Source organism: Podarcis erhardii (genome assembly GCF_964252035.2).
Source record: "Podarcis erhardii genome assembly, chromosome: 4".
Taxonomy (NCBI): Eukaryota; Metazoa; Chordata; class Lepidosauria; order Squamata; family Lacertidae; genus Podarcis; species Podarcis erhardii.
Window position 1 is genome coordinate 75,726,833 of NC_138508.1, and position 16,076 is coordinate 75,742,908.

General features: G+C 43.4%; 1 protein-coding gene across 2 annotated transcripts in view; it reads left to right on the forward strand.

Annotated features, from left to right (window-relative positions):
- Positions 1-14,894, forward strand: part of LOC309340302 (phospholipid-transporting ATPase VA-like) — an 81,839-nt gene extending 66,945 nt beyond the window's left edge. Inside the window, exons 4-7 of one of the 2 annotated variants that reach the window (XM_081858993.1) lie at positions 5,666-5,751; positions 12,525-12,631; positions 12,742-12,873; positions 14,429-14,890. In XM_081858993.1, the coding sequence (XP_081715119.1) occupies positions 5,666-5,751; positions 12,525-12,631; positions 12,742-12,873; positions 14,429-14,724 (621 nt within the window). In that variant the 3' untranslated portion in view covers positions 14,725-14,890. Of the gene's footprint in view, positions 1-5,665; positions 5,752-12,524; positions 12,632-12,741; positions 12,874-14,428 lie in introns of both variants that reach the window. The other variant, XM_081858992.1, reaches the window with a different exon arrangement.
- The last annotated feature ends 1,182 nt before the right edge of the window (positions 14,895-16,076 follow it).

Here is a 16,076-nt window from a genome sequence, read left to right on the forward strand (position 1 = left end):
TATTATATTCGCTGTTTTGTTTTGCTGTGTTATTAGGAAATTCTTTTCGCACTGTTTGGTTTTGAAATGCCTTGTTTTCTTTGTTGTAAGCTGCTTTGAGCATTTATGTGTGTGTGGAAAAGCAGCTTACACACAACATGAATGAATGTACAATTTTTACAAGCAGTTTCCCATAAAATGATGCATGTTTGTAGATTATTTTCACTGGCATCTTCATTTTTATGTGTTTTTATTCCATTTTTTATATTGCATTTATAAGCATTTTTGTAAACGTTAATTGTAGAATTGCAACATTTGGATATGTGCAAATTTTGAAGGATAGCTGTGTTTCGGTTTTCATGTTTTGGAATGTGCACATTTGAGAGATTTAGATACGTACGGAATCAAAATTATGCTCCATCCCCTGTTACGACTGTATGAAAACTAATGAGCTAGTAGATTCAAGAACATCATTTCATGGTTACACAGAGAGGCCAAAAGCTCAAAAGCAAATTAGCAAAGAATGTAAAATGTTCTTTTCACTCAAGATTTTGTCAGAAACATCTGAACCTCCTTCCTTCTCCCCCAACTAGCTGTGTTTCCTATAGCGATTTGGAATGTGTCTGACACTTTACAGCAGCTCTCGCTCATCCCTGGAATAAACTTGTGAAGTAATTTGTTAAATAGTCCCATTTTAGATGGCAATGGGTGTGACTTGCCCAAACCCAGAGGAAAAAAAGTATGGTTTGGAGGAATCTGAACTTGGTTCCCCATCATAGTTCAAGTCTGACATTCTTCCTACTAAACCCACATTCCCACCTAGATCAGGCATCCCCAAACTCGGACATCCAGCTGTTTTTGGACTACAACTCCCATCATCCCTAGCTAACAGGACCAGTGGGCAGGGATGATGGGAATTGTAGTCCCAACACATCTGAAGGGCCAGGTTTGGGGATGCCTGACCTAGATCATAGCAGCTTTAACTATTTGGCCACACTGCGTAACTATCACCATAGGAATCTTTCCATTGAGATTCCAAAGTATCTCCAGGAAATCTAAATTCAATGCATTGTTACTTGAAGAGAAAATAATTCTGTCTTGCTGCTTGGCTGCACAGCTCTGCAAACTGCTGTGGGCACTTCTAGACTGTCCCCATTTTAGGGTGGCAAACGGGCCGGGTTCCACCCAACATTAGGAAGGCCCAGTGTGTGTAATGTCATGCACGTAACACGTCTGTGATGTCATGTGATGGGAGGAGTCCCAACAGAGCCCACTATGGTCACAGGTAGGCCAGCCAGGGCCATGGGAAGGCCTGCCAGAGCCTGTCGCAGCCTTAGGAAGGCCTGGTGGGGTCTGTCGTAGCTGCAGGTAGGCCCAGTGGAGCCCACCACAGGCTGCACAATATTGAGGGGGCCCAACCCCCTCCTTGTAAAATTGGGGGGTGCCCCCCCTCTGCCTGTAAGGTGGGATTCAGTCACACACCACCAAATTTAGGTTTCACGTTCAAACTTGACTTGAAGGTCTTGTGCACCAAAACCACTCCCCCTTAAGATCAGAATTTTTATTATTTTTAAGTTTTGGCGATAAAGAAAGTGTTGGGAAAATGTACTGGGAAGATGACATTGGTGCAACCAAGCGATCAGAATGAATGCTGAATGCACAGGACATCTGGAATGGAGTATTTGAGAATTTATTTTCACAGGTGTGGCAGAGGATTATTCTCTCTCTCTCTCTCTTTTTAAAGGAATTCCCTGTCCCACTGAGTTAACATTTATACATAATCCTATTTGCTTAGTGAAAAGAGAAAAAGTTAGCTTTGTACCTGCTTCATCTTAGTTGTAGGGAAGGGCGAAGGTTTTTTTAATCTCTATTACCGTGGAGGGCGAGGAAGTGCCTGAGTTAGCAGCAACTACTTTATCTCATCTCAGCTTTTCGTTCAGCACTTTTTGTAAAAGGGGGGGGGCAAGTAATGTCTTAATACTTTTGACAAATGTTTAAGAGGAAACCCCTGAGAGAGCAGAGTCCTCCTTCCGAAGGCCAGTCTAATCAAACAGAAGGCTCATTGCGGATGCTGAACTCAGCAAACAAGAGACTGATCCCGGCACCGGATAGATATATTATGTTTGACGCCACTTGTGAGCTTCAGAGCTGCTGTGCATCCTTTCTCCCAGGAACACATGCCAACAAAGGGCAACTCTCTTATATACATATATATTTATATCAGTGTGCTATCTAGAGACGAAGTCTTCCTTGCAAAAGAAAACTGTCAAGGCCCAAGGAAAGCAATTACATTGGGCTCACTTATCGGCATTGTAAAATGTTCTCTCTCTCTCTTTGCCACGTAATTGTCATACATCAGCTCATCTGGGAACGAAAGGCCTTCAGTTCTGTTGATTACGTGGTTGCGATCTGTTATAAATTACGTTAAAATGCATCCACGAGGCCATCTGAGGGTGAGAGAATCCAATTACAGGGGGAGTCCAGGAAAGGGAGAAGGGAGCTCCCTCCCAAACGACTGAAATTGGATTTCCACCTTTCTTCGAGAAATGAAAGCGCTCTTTGCCTACCATTCGGATACAGAATGCTGACACTGTTTTGACAGGGGGGTTCTTATTCATCAATGAGTGAGCAAGTACATTAGCCAGTGCTTGCTGCTTTGCAAGCACAAATGCAAGTTCACACTGATCAGAGTGATGCTCTGCTTTGTTTGTCATCATACTGCAGCAAGGAGCCTTGCCGTGTCAATGTTCTTGCGTTAACTGCATGCAAAAAAGGGGGGGCGTTGCTAATAGGAATGTTTCCAAATAAATTGGGGGAGAATTATAAGCACCTAATTATACATAAGGGACGCGGGTGACACTGTGGGTTAAACCACAGAGCCTAAACTTGCTGATCAGAAGGTCGGCAGTTCGAATCCCCACGACGGGGTGAGCTCCCGTTGCTCGGTCCCTGTTCCTGCCAACCTAGCAGTTCAAAAGCACGTCAAAGTGCAAGTAGATAAATAGGTACCACTCCGGCGGGAAGGTAAACGGCGTTTCCGTGCACTGCTTTGGTTCACCAGAAGCGGCTTAGTCATGCTGGCCACATGACCCGGAAGCTGTACACCGGCTCCCTCAGCCAGTAAAGCAAGATGAGCGCCGCAACCCCAGAGTCAGTCACGACTGGACCTAATGGTCCTTTACCTAATTATACATCTATATAGCCATGCACACACACATACAGATGCATATCTATACACATACCTATCACTTTTATTTCCACCCTTCCTCCAAGTAAGCTTGCTTCCGGCTGCTCCAAAGGGTAGGACACAAACCAGTCAATTCAAGTTACAAGAAAGGAGATTCCAACTTAAAGGCAGGAAGAACTTTCTGGCCATAAGAACTGTTTGAAAGTGGAACAGACTCGGTTGGGATGTAGTGGACTCTCCTTCATAGGAGGTTATTAACCAGAAGCTAGATGACCATCTGTCATGAATACTTTAGTTAGGATTCCTGTGGGGGTTGGACTAGATAACCCTCGAAGTTCCCTTCCAACTCTACAATTCTATGATTCTGAGGAGCTCAGGCTGTTAGCCAAAAAGTGCAAAGACATCATGCAAATTCCACCCAGGCGCAGTTCAAAAGACAACAGCTTGCTCTTTTTCAAGTCATTCAGAAAACTTTGGACTCAAACAGGCACATGAACCAACCGTAACTTGTAAGATGCAGAAAATGATGCAGGAATTCAGGAAGAAGCTGTATCCCTCCCCTCCATCGGAATTGATGCAAGAAATACTCTCAAATAGACACCCATGATACTTGCATAACTGCACCCACACAGCAATTACAAGGGACACCAAATTAACCAGATCTGCACTTTAAGTTTACGAACTTGATTTTTGTAGTTCAGTGCCCTTCACAGTTCTCCAAATGTAACAGTGTAGTTCTTGGCTGTTTGTGCATATAAAAACACATACACATTCAGTCTTGGAAGTGCATAAAACTATGTGTAATAACCTTGAGATGGTTGCTTAGAAAGTGATTAATAAATTGATGATAATGTAATACAACCATAATAATATATGTTTTGTACCGTGTACAGTACCAGTGTTGTTATTTATACATAGAATTATGCAGACAAAACATGTGATATTCATCGTGCTCCATCACATGTAAAACTATGAGAAACTTACCAAAAAAAATAATAATGTACTGATTAATACCAGAAGACAACAGAATTGAACCATGAGTGAACAAATATACGAAGGAATCTGAGTCAGAAGACAGCTGTTTTGCAAGACCATCATTTGCAAGACCAAATAATGCCTTATCTATGGGAAATAGCACATTTCCCCACGTACCAAATGTTATGCTTTGGCCCTCTTGGAATTTACTCTCAATAGAAGTGCAACCTTCAGAGTAACCATCAGAACTGTGTGGAACAAAGTTGAAAACAACTGAACATTTTCTGTGGGCAAACCGCCCGCCCGCCCGCCCGCCCGCCCCACCAGCACACAGAAAGAAACCTGATCGTGCAGAAACGCTCTTAATTAGCATGATTGCTGCCGAAAGAATGGAGTATTTAAATCTCCATGTTTAAACAAAAGAGGTATTTGCTCTGCTGTGAAAGTCCAATGATAAAACCTTATAATAACGGGTAAGTGTTCAGGATATGCAGACGGTGCCAAAGCCAGCTTGAGCCTAATTAGTTAAGGAATCAAGGAGAATTTTAAATGTTAATTAGGTAAGAAGCATCCTACTGTATGTGCCTAATTTACTGTACAGGATTAATTTATCTGAGCTAGCATGAAGCAATTAAGAAACCCTGATTATATTTTCAAAAAGCTTGTATTAACATTCCCATAATTGACAACGTATTGATTTATATTCTCCCAGATTGCACTTTGTCTTTTTGCTTGAACTTGAAACCTGCCAGCGATAATCTTAAACATTTTCAGCCTGCCTGGACATTTTTCAGAAACCAGAAATAATGGTGGCGGTTGTTTTTATTTTGAATGTGGCTTTACGGCAGGGAGCGAGCAGGATTGGGTACTTGTGGGTACGCGTTAGTGCTTCTACTGTATAATGTGCAAAGTAGCCACACAGGTTTTACTTCCTTGCTTACTCAGTCAAAGCTGGCAAAGGGGAACTACAACTGGAACATCTTCCTCCTGTCTCTTTCCATGGCGAATCCTTAAAAAAAATAATGCAGCCATATCACCGCTTATAAGGACAGGAGCAAATAAATGGTGAAGTTGTGTACCTTCTTGTCTGTAAAAAGTGGTGCTTTACAGATCAATTTCTTTTACAGCAGGTGTGCCAACCTTTTCCTCCCCTCTCCCCACCGGATGTTGGTGGACTACAGCTCTCATCATCCTTGACCATTGGCCATGATGGCTGGGGGTTGATGGGAGTTGGAGTCTCAACAACATCAGAAAGAGCCACAGGTCACCCCATCCATCTTTACTGGTTAATCCCAAACAGGTTGTTTATAGAATCAATGTGATATTTTATTGATAAGTCGCTTGCCTTTATTGTGATAGGTAATATGGGAAAGCGGTATAAATATCAGAGGATCATAATGAAGAGCAGCTATGCTGGATCAAACCAAAGGTCCAATGGGCGGGCAGATGGCACCGTCCCTAAAACAAATTGTGCATGTTAAGCTTTTTGCTAACGGCTTGCTTCTGTTATTTCCTTTGCTCCAGGACTCTGAATTTGACCCGTTGAAGTTTACTAGCCTAATTGAATGCGAGGAGCCGAATAATGACTTAAGCAGGTTTCGAGGCTTCATGTGAGTATACCCTTGCAATTTCATCTACGGTTAAGGATTGCCCTGCAGGTTTAGACTGCAATCTTCTGAACGCTTACCTGGGAGTAAGGCCCGTCGAACTTAATAGGACTTAACTTCTGAGTAGACATGTATGGGCTTGCGCTGTCAAACCTTTGCATAGTGAAGTTCGCAAGTCTTATGAATCGTTTATGGGAGGCGAGGGTTGTGATGGAAATGAATTTGACGGGGGTAGTGAACATGTGACTGATGGCGTGACTTGTGTTTTTTGCTACATCTTCGTACCCATCAGCGGCTCAGGAAAAAGCACAAAAGGATACGAGTCGCATTTGGGGAAGGCTTAAAACTTGAAAGTGTTTCAGTAGTTGGTGGAAACGGAACCTGAGGCCGCTGGATGAATTAAACAAGAGCTACAGTGAGGGTGCTAAATTATGAAGCAAAGCCAAAACCATTTTGGGAAGATTTTTTTAAAAAAAATACAAAATGTACATGGAAAACCTGTTAAGAGGGGATTGCAACTCCTGTTCATCTGATTATCTGACATCAGCAGAGAGAATGGAGAAAAGCTGTTTAATTTCTTGGGTGAGGCTTAGCATCCATCTTTCCATAGACTATTTCAATCCTGTGTCAAAGATCCGACCTCTGTGATATTCTTTACATTAGAGCAGCCATGCTGGATAAAATCAAGGGTCCCTCATGTCTAGCATTCTCTCTGCTCCCAGAGTTGCCACAGGAGACAGCTTCTTGCTTGGTTTTGAGCTGTTGAAGTGGATAGCAGAGTTTATTTGTATTTATTTAAATAGGTTGGTTTATCTTTCCCAGGAGTTACTGGGGATTGAACCTGTGACTTTTTGTGTGGGAAGCAGTTGTTCTAACACTAAGTGATGGCCATTCTTTCTGAATATGTTTGATATGTTGTGAGTCAGTTCAAGCACGATCTTGTGGGGAGCAATTTTTGATAAAAAGTTTCCGTTCTTGGAATTTATTCTCCTCGACCCTCTGGGCAACTTTCTGCTTGCAAGACATATTGAATGCGGTGGCATTTTGTCACTTTCCCATCAGTACTTAACATTTTAGTTACTTAATTATGGCGTTATAAAATTCTCTGGGCAGCTTACAATAAATAAGTAAAAGAATAATTGAAATACGGAGTAAGACAGGAAACATATATCCCATGCCCATAGAATGTCCCACACAAAGTCTTGGTCTCCATTCAAGATTAAATCAAGTGTTGTCTCTTCTTTGCTCAGCTCAATTAATATTTCCAAGAGGTAGCCATTTATCGTATTTAGAAGTTTTGTTTCTTTGTCATTGCCTAAACATAGCTTTACCCACACAATGTGAGAAAAACAAAAGTTACCCGTTATTATAACACTTTCTTCTTCTTCCCAATTCCTTTTTCCCATCTCAAGACCATGGTCAGTTTTTGTCAGGGAGGATAGTATGACCCTGCTACTAAACTACATTTTGGCTCAGTATTTCCACCCACAGTGACTCTTACATCAGTTTTCCTAATTTCCTTCTTCGGCAGACAAAAGCAAATCTTCCCCAATCAGCCCTTTACAATTATTTCTATACAATCTATATTCCAAAATAACTATCCCACAGATTTTTGCTTTTCCTCTATCTTTCTGATAACATCAACGGTATGTCTGTTTCCTCTCCACATTTTCTGTTTGTGTGCATTTTCCTCCCTGTGACTTAGTTTTTTTAAACTGCTGTCATTTGTTTCTGGCCTTGTTCATATGTCACAGTGAACCACAGATAACAGTTTACCAATAAAATACAAACTGCATTATATGGTCACAGAAGTTTATCACAGCCACTTTGTTCCCCTCTAGTCATCCTGGGGAAAAAAGAAAGCATGATCCCTGGCTTAGCAGCATATATGAACCAGGGATCCTGATTTGTTTCCCTCAAACCACAGTCTGAAACCAAGGTTTGTTCTTGGCTTACCAGATCATGGTTTGTTCCCTCCATACACTAGTGAGAAAGGGACACGGGTGGGGCTGTGGCCTAAACCACTGAGCCTCAGGGGTTGCCAGTCGGATGGTCGGCGGTTTGAATCCCCGTGATGGAGTGCACTCCTGTTGCTCTGTCCCAGCTCCTACCAACCTAGCAGTTCAAAAGCACACCAGTGCAAGTAGATAAATAGATACCGCTGTGGTGGGAAGGTAAACAGCGTTTCCGTGAACTCTGGTTTCCATCACGGTATTCTGTTGCTCCAGAAGCGGTTAAGTCATGCTGGCCACATGACCCGGAAAGCTGTCTGTGGACAAATTCCGGCTCCCTCGGCCTGAAAGCAAGATGAGCACTGCAACCCCATAGTCGCCTTTGACCGGACTTAACCGTCTGGGATCATTTACCTTACCTTAGTAGTGGGAGGAGACAGCAGCCCAGAAAGATGTATTCATGGGATACCATTTGCTATGGTTTACTGTGATGTGTGAACTGTGCCATGTTTACCACCATTACTGCTTTCTAGACCTGAAACACTGATACCTCACCCTGAGTCATACTGAACAGAATGTTCCTGTTTGCAGCATTTGTGATATTAAACCCTAGCAATCTGGTTCCACTGCATTCAAGTGACATTGTCTGTCTAGTACAGGTTTGTGTTGTTACAAAATGTTTCCATTGCCCAGCAAATCCTTCTTCCTAGAAACTCCATTGTCTCATGCATGCGGATGGCTTTAAGAGCTTGGATTTTAATAACACACCTAACAACCTAGAATTTTTTTACCAGTGTGTCCCAACTACGTTTCCCAATGTCATCAAATTCTGGCCTGCATCATAACTACTCACTCCTCCATCACGACTTGCTATTTAACAACCTACCTGTGTTTCTTTTGAACCTGGTAGGCCTGTCACCACATGATCAAGGCACCCATCACAAACTCACCTGCCGTATCTTTTCAATGATTAAATCACTCGTTTCCAGAGCCCAAGCCCAGAATTGTATCCTCCTTGAGAGAGGGTATCAATTCATTATGGGAGAAATGTTTCCTTTCTTATGGATAATTTCTCTACTGCTCAGTAAGGTTCCCTTCTATTTAAAATAATAATAATAATAATAATAATAATAATAATAATAATAATAATAATAATAAAATGCAGCTGGCAATTGCAAAGTCAAATGAATGGTTTGAAAGTGATTGTGATCAGTTCCCCCATTTTATTGCTTTTTTCCTTTTCGCTTGTGTAACTTACCTGGCAAATAGCAGGTGTCATCAGTGTGTTGTACTGTGATATCTGCCATCTCTGCACTCAGAAGCAGAGGCATAGGGGCAAACTGCCAACAGTGCCAGTCAAGCATTCGGGACAAAGGGGTCACAACCAGCAGCCTACATCTTCTGTTGCATTAGCCATGGTGAGATTTTAGGAAATGATATGTTTAGACTTCCATAAACATCATTTTGAGTCATAGGCGGTTCCTATGCCTGCCATGATCTCAAGGCTTTTCTTGTGCCCTGTAATCACTATGTCATATCAAATACCCATAGCAGACTATTAGGGACATAGGAAGCTGCCTTATACTGAGTCAGACAGTGGGGTCTTTCATAGACTGACTGCATGCAGAGGAATGGTAGGAGGGACCAGCTGAGGACACCCCTCCAGGGGAACCCTCAGGGGAAGACGGCTCAGTAAGATAGCAAACATTAAAAACTTCCCTAAACAGGGCTGCCTTCAGATGTCTTCTAAAAGTCAGATAGTTGTTTATTTCCTTGACGTCTGATGGGAGGGCGTTCCACAGGGAGGGCGCCACTACCGAGAAGGCCCTCAGTCTGGTTCCCTGTAACCTCACTTCTCACAATGAGGGAACCACCAGAAGGCCCTCGGAGCTGGACGTTAGTGTCCAGGCTGAATGATAGGGGTGGAGATGCTCCTTCAGGCATACTGGGCCGATGCCGTTTAGGGCTTTAAAGGTAAGCACCAACACTTTGAACTGTGCTCAGAAACGTACTGGGAGTCAACGTAGATCCTTTAAGAACGGTGTTATGACAGCCGCTCCCAGTCCCCAGTCTGGCAGCCGCATTCTGCATTACTTGTCATTTCCTTCAAAGGTTGCCCCACGTAAAGCACGGCAGATGCCGTGCTATGGAGCTAGGAAGGGGAAGTCCGTGTCGGTCCACACGAGTGTCTCCTCCCACTCTGTTTTCTGTCTCACTCTTGGCAATTTCCGTTGCGAGCTACTTGGAGACAGGAACCTATCCTTTTAGCTGTTGTTATTTCTGTAAAGCTCCACAGATACTTAGAATGTTACATAAATAAAGAAAAACCATAAATACAAGCACAGGGCTTTGGGTTCTTTGCAACCGGCAGGTTTATGAACTGCTACATTCAACACGAGTCGACTCATGAAACCCCATTCTGTGATGTATTGAGTTAGTCTCCCTAGTGTCAGAGTGCCTTTTATCATTTTGCCTAGTAGAGATGGTGATCGGGAAGGTATTGCCAGGCAGAAAGCATTAAAGTGCACAATAGCTGACTTACCCTATACGTCTACAGGAAGGATTACAACGAGATTGCGCAGCCTAGGACTTTGAGCACCCTGAAGGGCTATATAAATGCTTCATGATCTAGGCAATGATTAATAATAATAAGATGCACTGCAGTCCATTTCTGTATTATTTCACGTCCCAACTCCTTGCGATTCAGTGAGAAGAGTGCTGCACTGGGGTGAATGTTAGCTTCTCAGCCACACACTCAAATCACTTTCTCCATTCCAGTAAGAGTCACCAATGTGCCTTTTAGTCCTAGGCATGGCCCTCACACAGTACTAGTTGTTGAAATTGCTGCACACTAAGTGCTTAATGAGGGTGAAAGAGGAGAGTACAAAATATGGTATGAAGCTCAACATCAAAAAAACTAAGATCATGGCCACTGGTCCCATCACCTCCTGGCAAATAGAAGGGGAAGAAATGGAGGCAGTGAGAGACTTTACTTTCTTGGGATCCATGATCACTGCAGATGGTGACAGCAGTCACAAAATTAAAAGACGCCTGCTTCTTGGGAGAAAAGCAATGACAAACCTAGACAGCATCTTAAAAAGCAGAGACATCACCTTGCCAACAAAGGTCTGTATAGTTAAAGCTATGGTTTTCCCAGTAGTGATGTATGGAAGTGAGAGCTGGACCATAAAGAAGGCTGATCGCCGAATAATTGATGCTTTTGAATAATGCGGCTGGAGGAGACTCTTGAGAGTCCCATGGACTGTAAGAAGACCAAACCTATCCATTCTGAAGGAAATCAGCCCTGAGTACTCACTGGAAGGACAGATCCTGAAGCTGAGGCGCCAATACTTTGGCCACCTCATGAGAAGAGAAGACTCCCTGGAAAAGACCCTGATGTTGGGAAAGATGGAGGGCACAAGGAGAAGGGGACGGCAGAGGACGAGATGGTTGGATAGTGTTTTCGAAGCTACCAGCATGAGTTTGACCAAACTGCGGGAGGCAGTGGAGGACAGGAGTGCCTGGCGTGCTCTGGTCCACGAAGAGTCGGACACGACTAAACGACTAAACAACAACAACAACAAAAGTGCATTCAACTGATTATCACCTTGTTGGAGAAAGGTATAGGAAGACCTGATTCCAAATGTCTTCTTTTCCCACCCCCAATGGACAATTAACTTTGTCAGAGCCAAAAAGCAGAATCTAATTGGAGAATTTTGTTTTTAGCTCCGTGCATTTAATGCCACTCCATTTTTATCTCTGGATCAGGATAATTGTTCCTTTGCCTCAGTCCCCCTTGCCTATAAAATGGGAATACTTGATTGAGTTGGAGATCGTTGTTCATTTTTGTGAAGGAAAAAGACCCTTTTTTCATGCAGGGCCTTCTCAGTTGAGGCACCTGACCGTGGGACTGCCTCTCAAATATCTGAGAGATCCTTTCTTTCCCCGTGGACTGTCTTGGGTGTTAAAATTGGCAAAGAATACCCCTTTGGGAGCTCTGCTACCCTCAGAAATTTGAGAGGTGGTTGCTCAGGTCAGGGCATTCTCTGTAGTGGCCTCTAAGCAGTGGAATTTCCTCCCCACTGAGATGCGTTTGGCAGCTTCGTTGTATAGCTTTTGTCCTTTGCTGGCCCCACTCTCTTATTCTGATTGTGCATTGTTTTAACTGATCTTAATATTGTATTTTTACATTGCTCCAACCTGCCCATGGACTTTATGGTGAAGGGCTGGTAAGAAATAAGAATAATAATAATTAGAATAATTAGAATTAGAATAATAAGAATAAGAATAATAAGCCTCTTCATTAATGCTTTTGAAGCAGATGGTTAAGGTGCATCTCTTCTACATTTTATTTACTTTAATTTACAACTGCTTGTCGGTTGGTTTTATGGGTTTCTTTTAATTGCTCTTTTTATAGTTCATTTTACTTATTTGAGTTGTCTGTTTTAATGTTGTAAACATTGGGAACTTTCCAAAGGGCCAAAAGGCAATATATAAATGACTTCCTAGAGAAATATAGTTGTATTGCAAACTCTTCCGTAGGAATTATGGTGAAAGTTGTTAAAAAGCAGTAACTCTTCATTTTCAAACTTTAAATTTTACTGAAGGGGGGACAAAACTTCCATGTGAAAAGCTTTGTGAAATTCCACTGAAGAACAACAGGCAAGAGATGAAATGGGAAATCCCCGGTTATTGTTTGTAAATTGATTATAAAGATGCTAAAGTTGATTTTCCTGCCTTCTATAGGTTGGTAAGGAATGAAACAAGTCCTCTGCCGCAGTTATGAAACGTATACATAAGTTGATATCTCTTGTGCTTTTGCAGTGTGCATAGAAGTGGCAAAAAGGTTGCGCTGAGTAAAGAAAACCTTTTGTTGCGGGGATGTACGATTAGAAATACAGAAGAAGTCTCAGGAATAGTCATCTATGCCGGTAAGAGGCGGCTGCTACCCTTTTCCTTGTGCTTTTAAACTTCGTTCCTTTTGATCACCCCCAAAATGATTGTGTATACACCATCATGGCATTCAACTTCCTTTTGGCAGGACACGAAACGAAAGCATTTCTCAATAACAGCGGGCCGCGTTACAAGCGAAGCAAACTCGAAAGACAAATGAATGTTGATGTCCTTTGGTGTGTCCTCATTCTTATTGTGATGTGCTTGTTTTCAGCCATTGGTAAGTCCCCACCATTTTTAGCTACAAGGTGTAAAAAAAAAAAAATTAAAAGGCAGGGAATGAATAACAATGAAAATAAATATAGATAAATAATTCTGTTTATTCATGTATTGGAACAAACACAGCCAGCATAACTAACTTCGTGTTTGAGACCCAGCTCTGCTCAACTAAAATTAGATGCTTTGGGAACAGAGATTTCATTATTGTAAAATATACCTCATAATTTTGCAAATAAATAAAAAATACATTCATACCTCGGTAGTCGAACGCCTTGCTGGTCGAACATTTTGGCTCCCGAATATCACAAATCTAGAAGTGAATGTTCTTTGGAAATCTAGTTTGCGAACGTTCTTTGGAAACCGAACGTCCAACATGGCTTCTGTGGCTTCTGATTGGCTGCAGGAGCTTCCTGCAGCCAATCAGAAGCTGCGCCTTGGTTTCCAAACATTTTGGAAGTCGAACAGACTTCCGGAATGGATTCCGTTCAATTTCCGAGGTACCACTGTAATCCACATTAGATAGGTAGATAGATAGATACCTGAATACCTTGAGATTCTGGGGATTAAACCCGAGATCTTCTGCATACAAAGTAGATTTTCTGCCACTGAACATACACATTACATACATACACATACCCCATGGGGCAGCAACTTCTATGACTGATTTTGGTGTGTGTGTTTGTGTGTGAAGGTAAGACAATTTCTTGTAAGCAATGTCCTCAGTTCTGAGAACCTCAAAAATCAGAGGGTTTCATTTCTTTAACAGCCACGTGGTCAGAAAATTTGGGGTTTCCGAGAAAGAAATGTTCTGCACCAAGGGATCGAGGCGAGAAGGGGCACAATACTATTATCTCTGAGTGGGGGTAGGAATATGTTAAATATTGTGACAGGCCACCCCAATCCCTGCCAAGCTGTGCACAGGATTCCAGGGGTCTTGGCCCTCAGCCAGGGTCTGTGTTCCTGTGGAGAATTGAAGATGGGATGGAGGCTGTCGCAGCTTCAAGAAATGTGATTTATCCACATTTACACCTTAGTGTAGATGGACGGAGTCCAGATCTTACAAAATGGTATTCTCAAGAGAGTCTTCTTCCCCACAGCAATGGAGGGCTGGAGTCCAAGGCATCCCAGCCTGCCTTCAGCCAGCCTGCCCCAAGATGGATATCTGACTTGGGTCTCCTTTCTTGTTTCCACCACTCCTTGCTCAAGGCCCCAAACTCTACCTGTGGCATCACGCCCAGTTACCCTGGCAATCTTCCAAATCCCCAGTCTCTGTACTTCACACCTCAGGGCAGGGAAGAAGGACAGTTCTCTTGCCTTGCCAATGGTCCTCAATGGCCCTGAATTGTTTCGTAATGGCCCTAGCTTAGCCAGTTCGTTTTGGTTAGGCTAGCCCAGGAATTCCTCTGCAGCTTGTATTTCTCCCTTCACATCCCAGATCTTACAGTTTATTAATTTATAGGGTTTAGCGCAGGGAGGGAGGTGTCCTCCGCAAACCCATCAACTTTGTCGCTCTTATGTTTAATTTTCTATTTCTTTCTCTCCCACCTGTCCTGTAGGTCATGGAATCTGGGTCTGGCAATATGGTGACAAAAAGAAGCCTGTCTTTGTTGTCCCGGATCCCAGAGGAAACTATTTGCCTCCAATTAAAGCTGCAGTTTATTTATTTTTGACTATGATTATAGTGTTTCAGGTAACTATACGCATATTGCTTGAGATACCTTTTGTTGTTGTTGTTTCGGCCAAGTCACACTGGGGCAAAAGATTACTAAATTGCAAGGGGTTGGACTTGCTGACCCTCACAGTCCCTTTCAAACTCCGCAATGTGATTCTGTGTGGGTTTTCTGTGGATTGACATTTGCTTTGATTCAGGGGTAAGTAGAGGGATTTCCCAGGGAATGTAGTGGGAGTCCCATGCCTAGAAAGCACGAGAAAAGTGCTTGGACCTGCGCTTTCTAAGCATGGAACAAGCAGAGTGTGAACAAACCCTCAGAAAGTGGATACCCCATAATACGGCAGCTAGACTGGTGACTGGAAGTGGCCGCCCAGACCATATAACACCGGTCCTGAAAGACCTACATTGACTCCCAGTACGTTTCCAAGCACAATTCAAAGTGTTGGTGCTGACCTTTAAAGCCCTAAACGGCCTCAGCCCAGTATACCTGAAGAAGCGTCTCCACCCCCATCGCTCAGCCCGGACACTGAGGGCCTTCTGGCGGTTACCTCACTGCGAGAAACGAGGTTACAGGGAAACGGGCAGAGGGCCTTCTTGGCAGTGGCCCCCACCCTGTGGAACGTCCTCCCATCAGATGTCAAGGAAATAAACAACTATCTGACTTTTAGAAAACATCTGAAGGCAGTCCTGTTTAGGGAAGTTTTTAATCTTTGATGTTTTGTTGATTTTTAAAATTATTATTATTAATATTATGTTGGGAGCCACCCAGAGTGGCTGGGGAAACCCAGTCAGATCGGCGGGGTGTTATTATTATTATTATTATTATTATTATTATTATTATTATTATTAGGCCTCTCCAGTGGGTTTCCCTTTACCATTAGAGGCTGAAGCTTACTTATGCCTCGGGAGGCAGGAGCCTAGAAAGCTGCTCCCTTTGAGCTCATTGTTGCCTACACTGGCTGGCAGCACCTTTCCAGAATTTTGGGCAGGGGACATTCCCTGCCCTACCTGGAGCTGCCAGGGATTGAACCAAGGAACCGCTTCACAAAAAGCAGCTGCCCCTCTGTGTCGCTGAATACAGGCCACATTCTGACTTGAGGGAGGCCTTCCTGTTTTGTGAAGCCTGCCCCCAAGCGTAGCCCAGCGTCCAAGCCTGCCCCTCCACCATTGGCCAATCTGGGAGGCAGGCTTAGACTGGTCTTCTGATAGGTTTGCGGTGGCATTATGCCCCTCCTCTGCCTCCCCAGGTCGGATACTGACCCTGGATCTCCCCGTCAGTTCCTATAGGAGCCTCTGCCGTGCTGCAATGCCGCCTCACCAGAAGGGCGAGCGGGCTTCTTGGATAAACATTTCAGGTTTCCTTGAGTGGTGAGCCCTGGGTGCTGTGTCCGAGAATGGGATCCAAAGCACTCTTGAGATGTTCTTGGACTTACACAGATTTCCCCATCTAGGCTGAATGTGCTCTGTACCTTCTTCACAGGACTGGGGGCCCCTGCACAGGAAGCATGTTATGGTACCAGGAGTTCTCTACA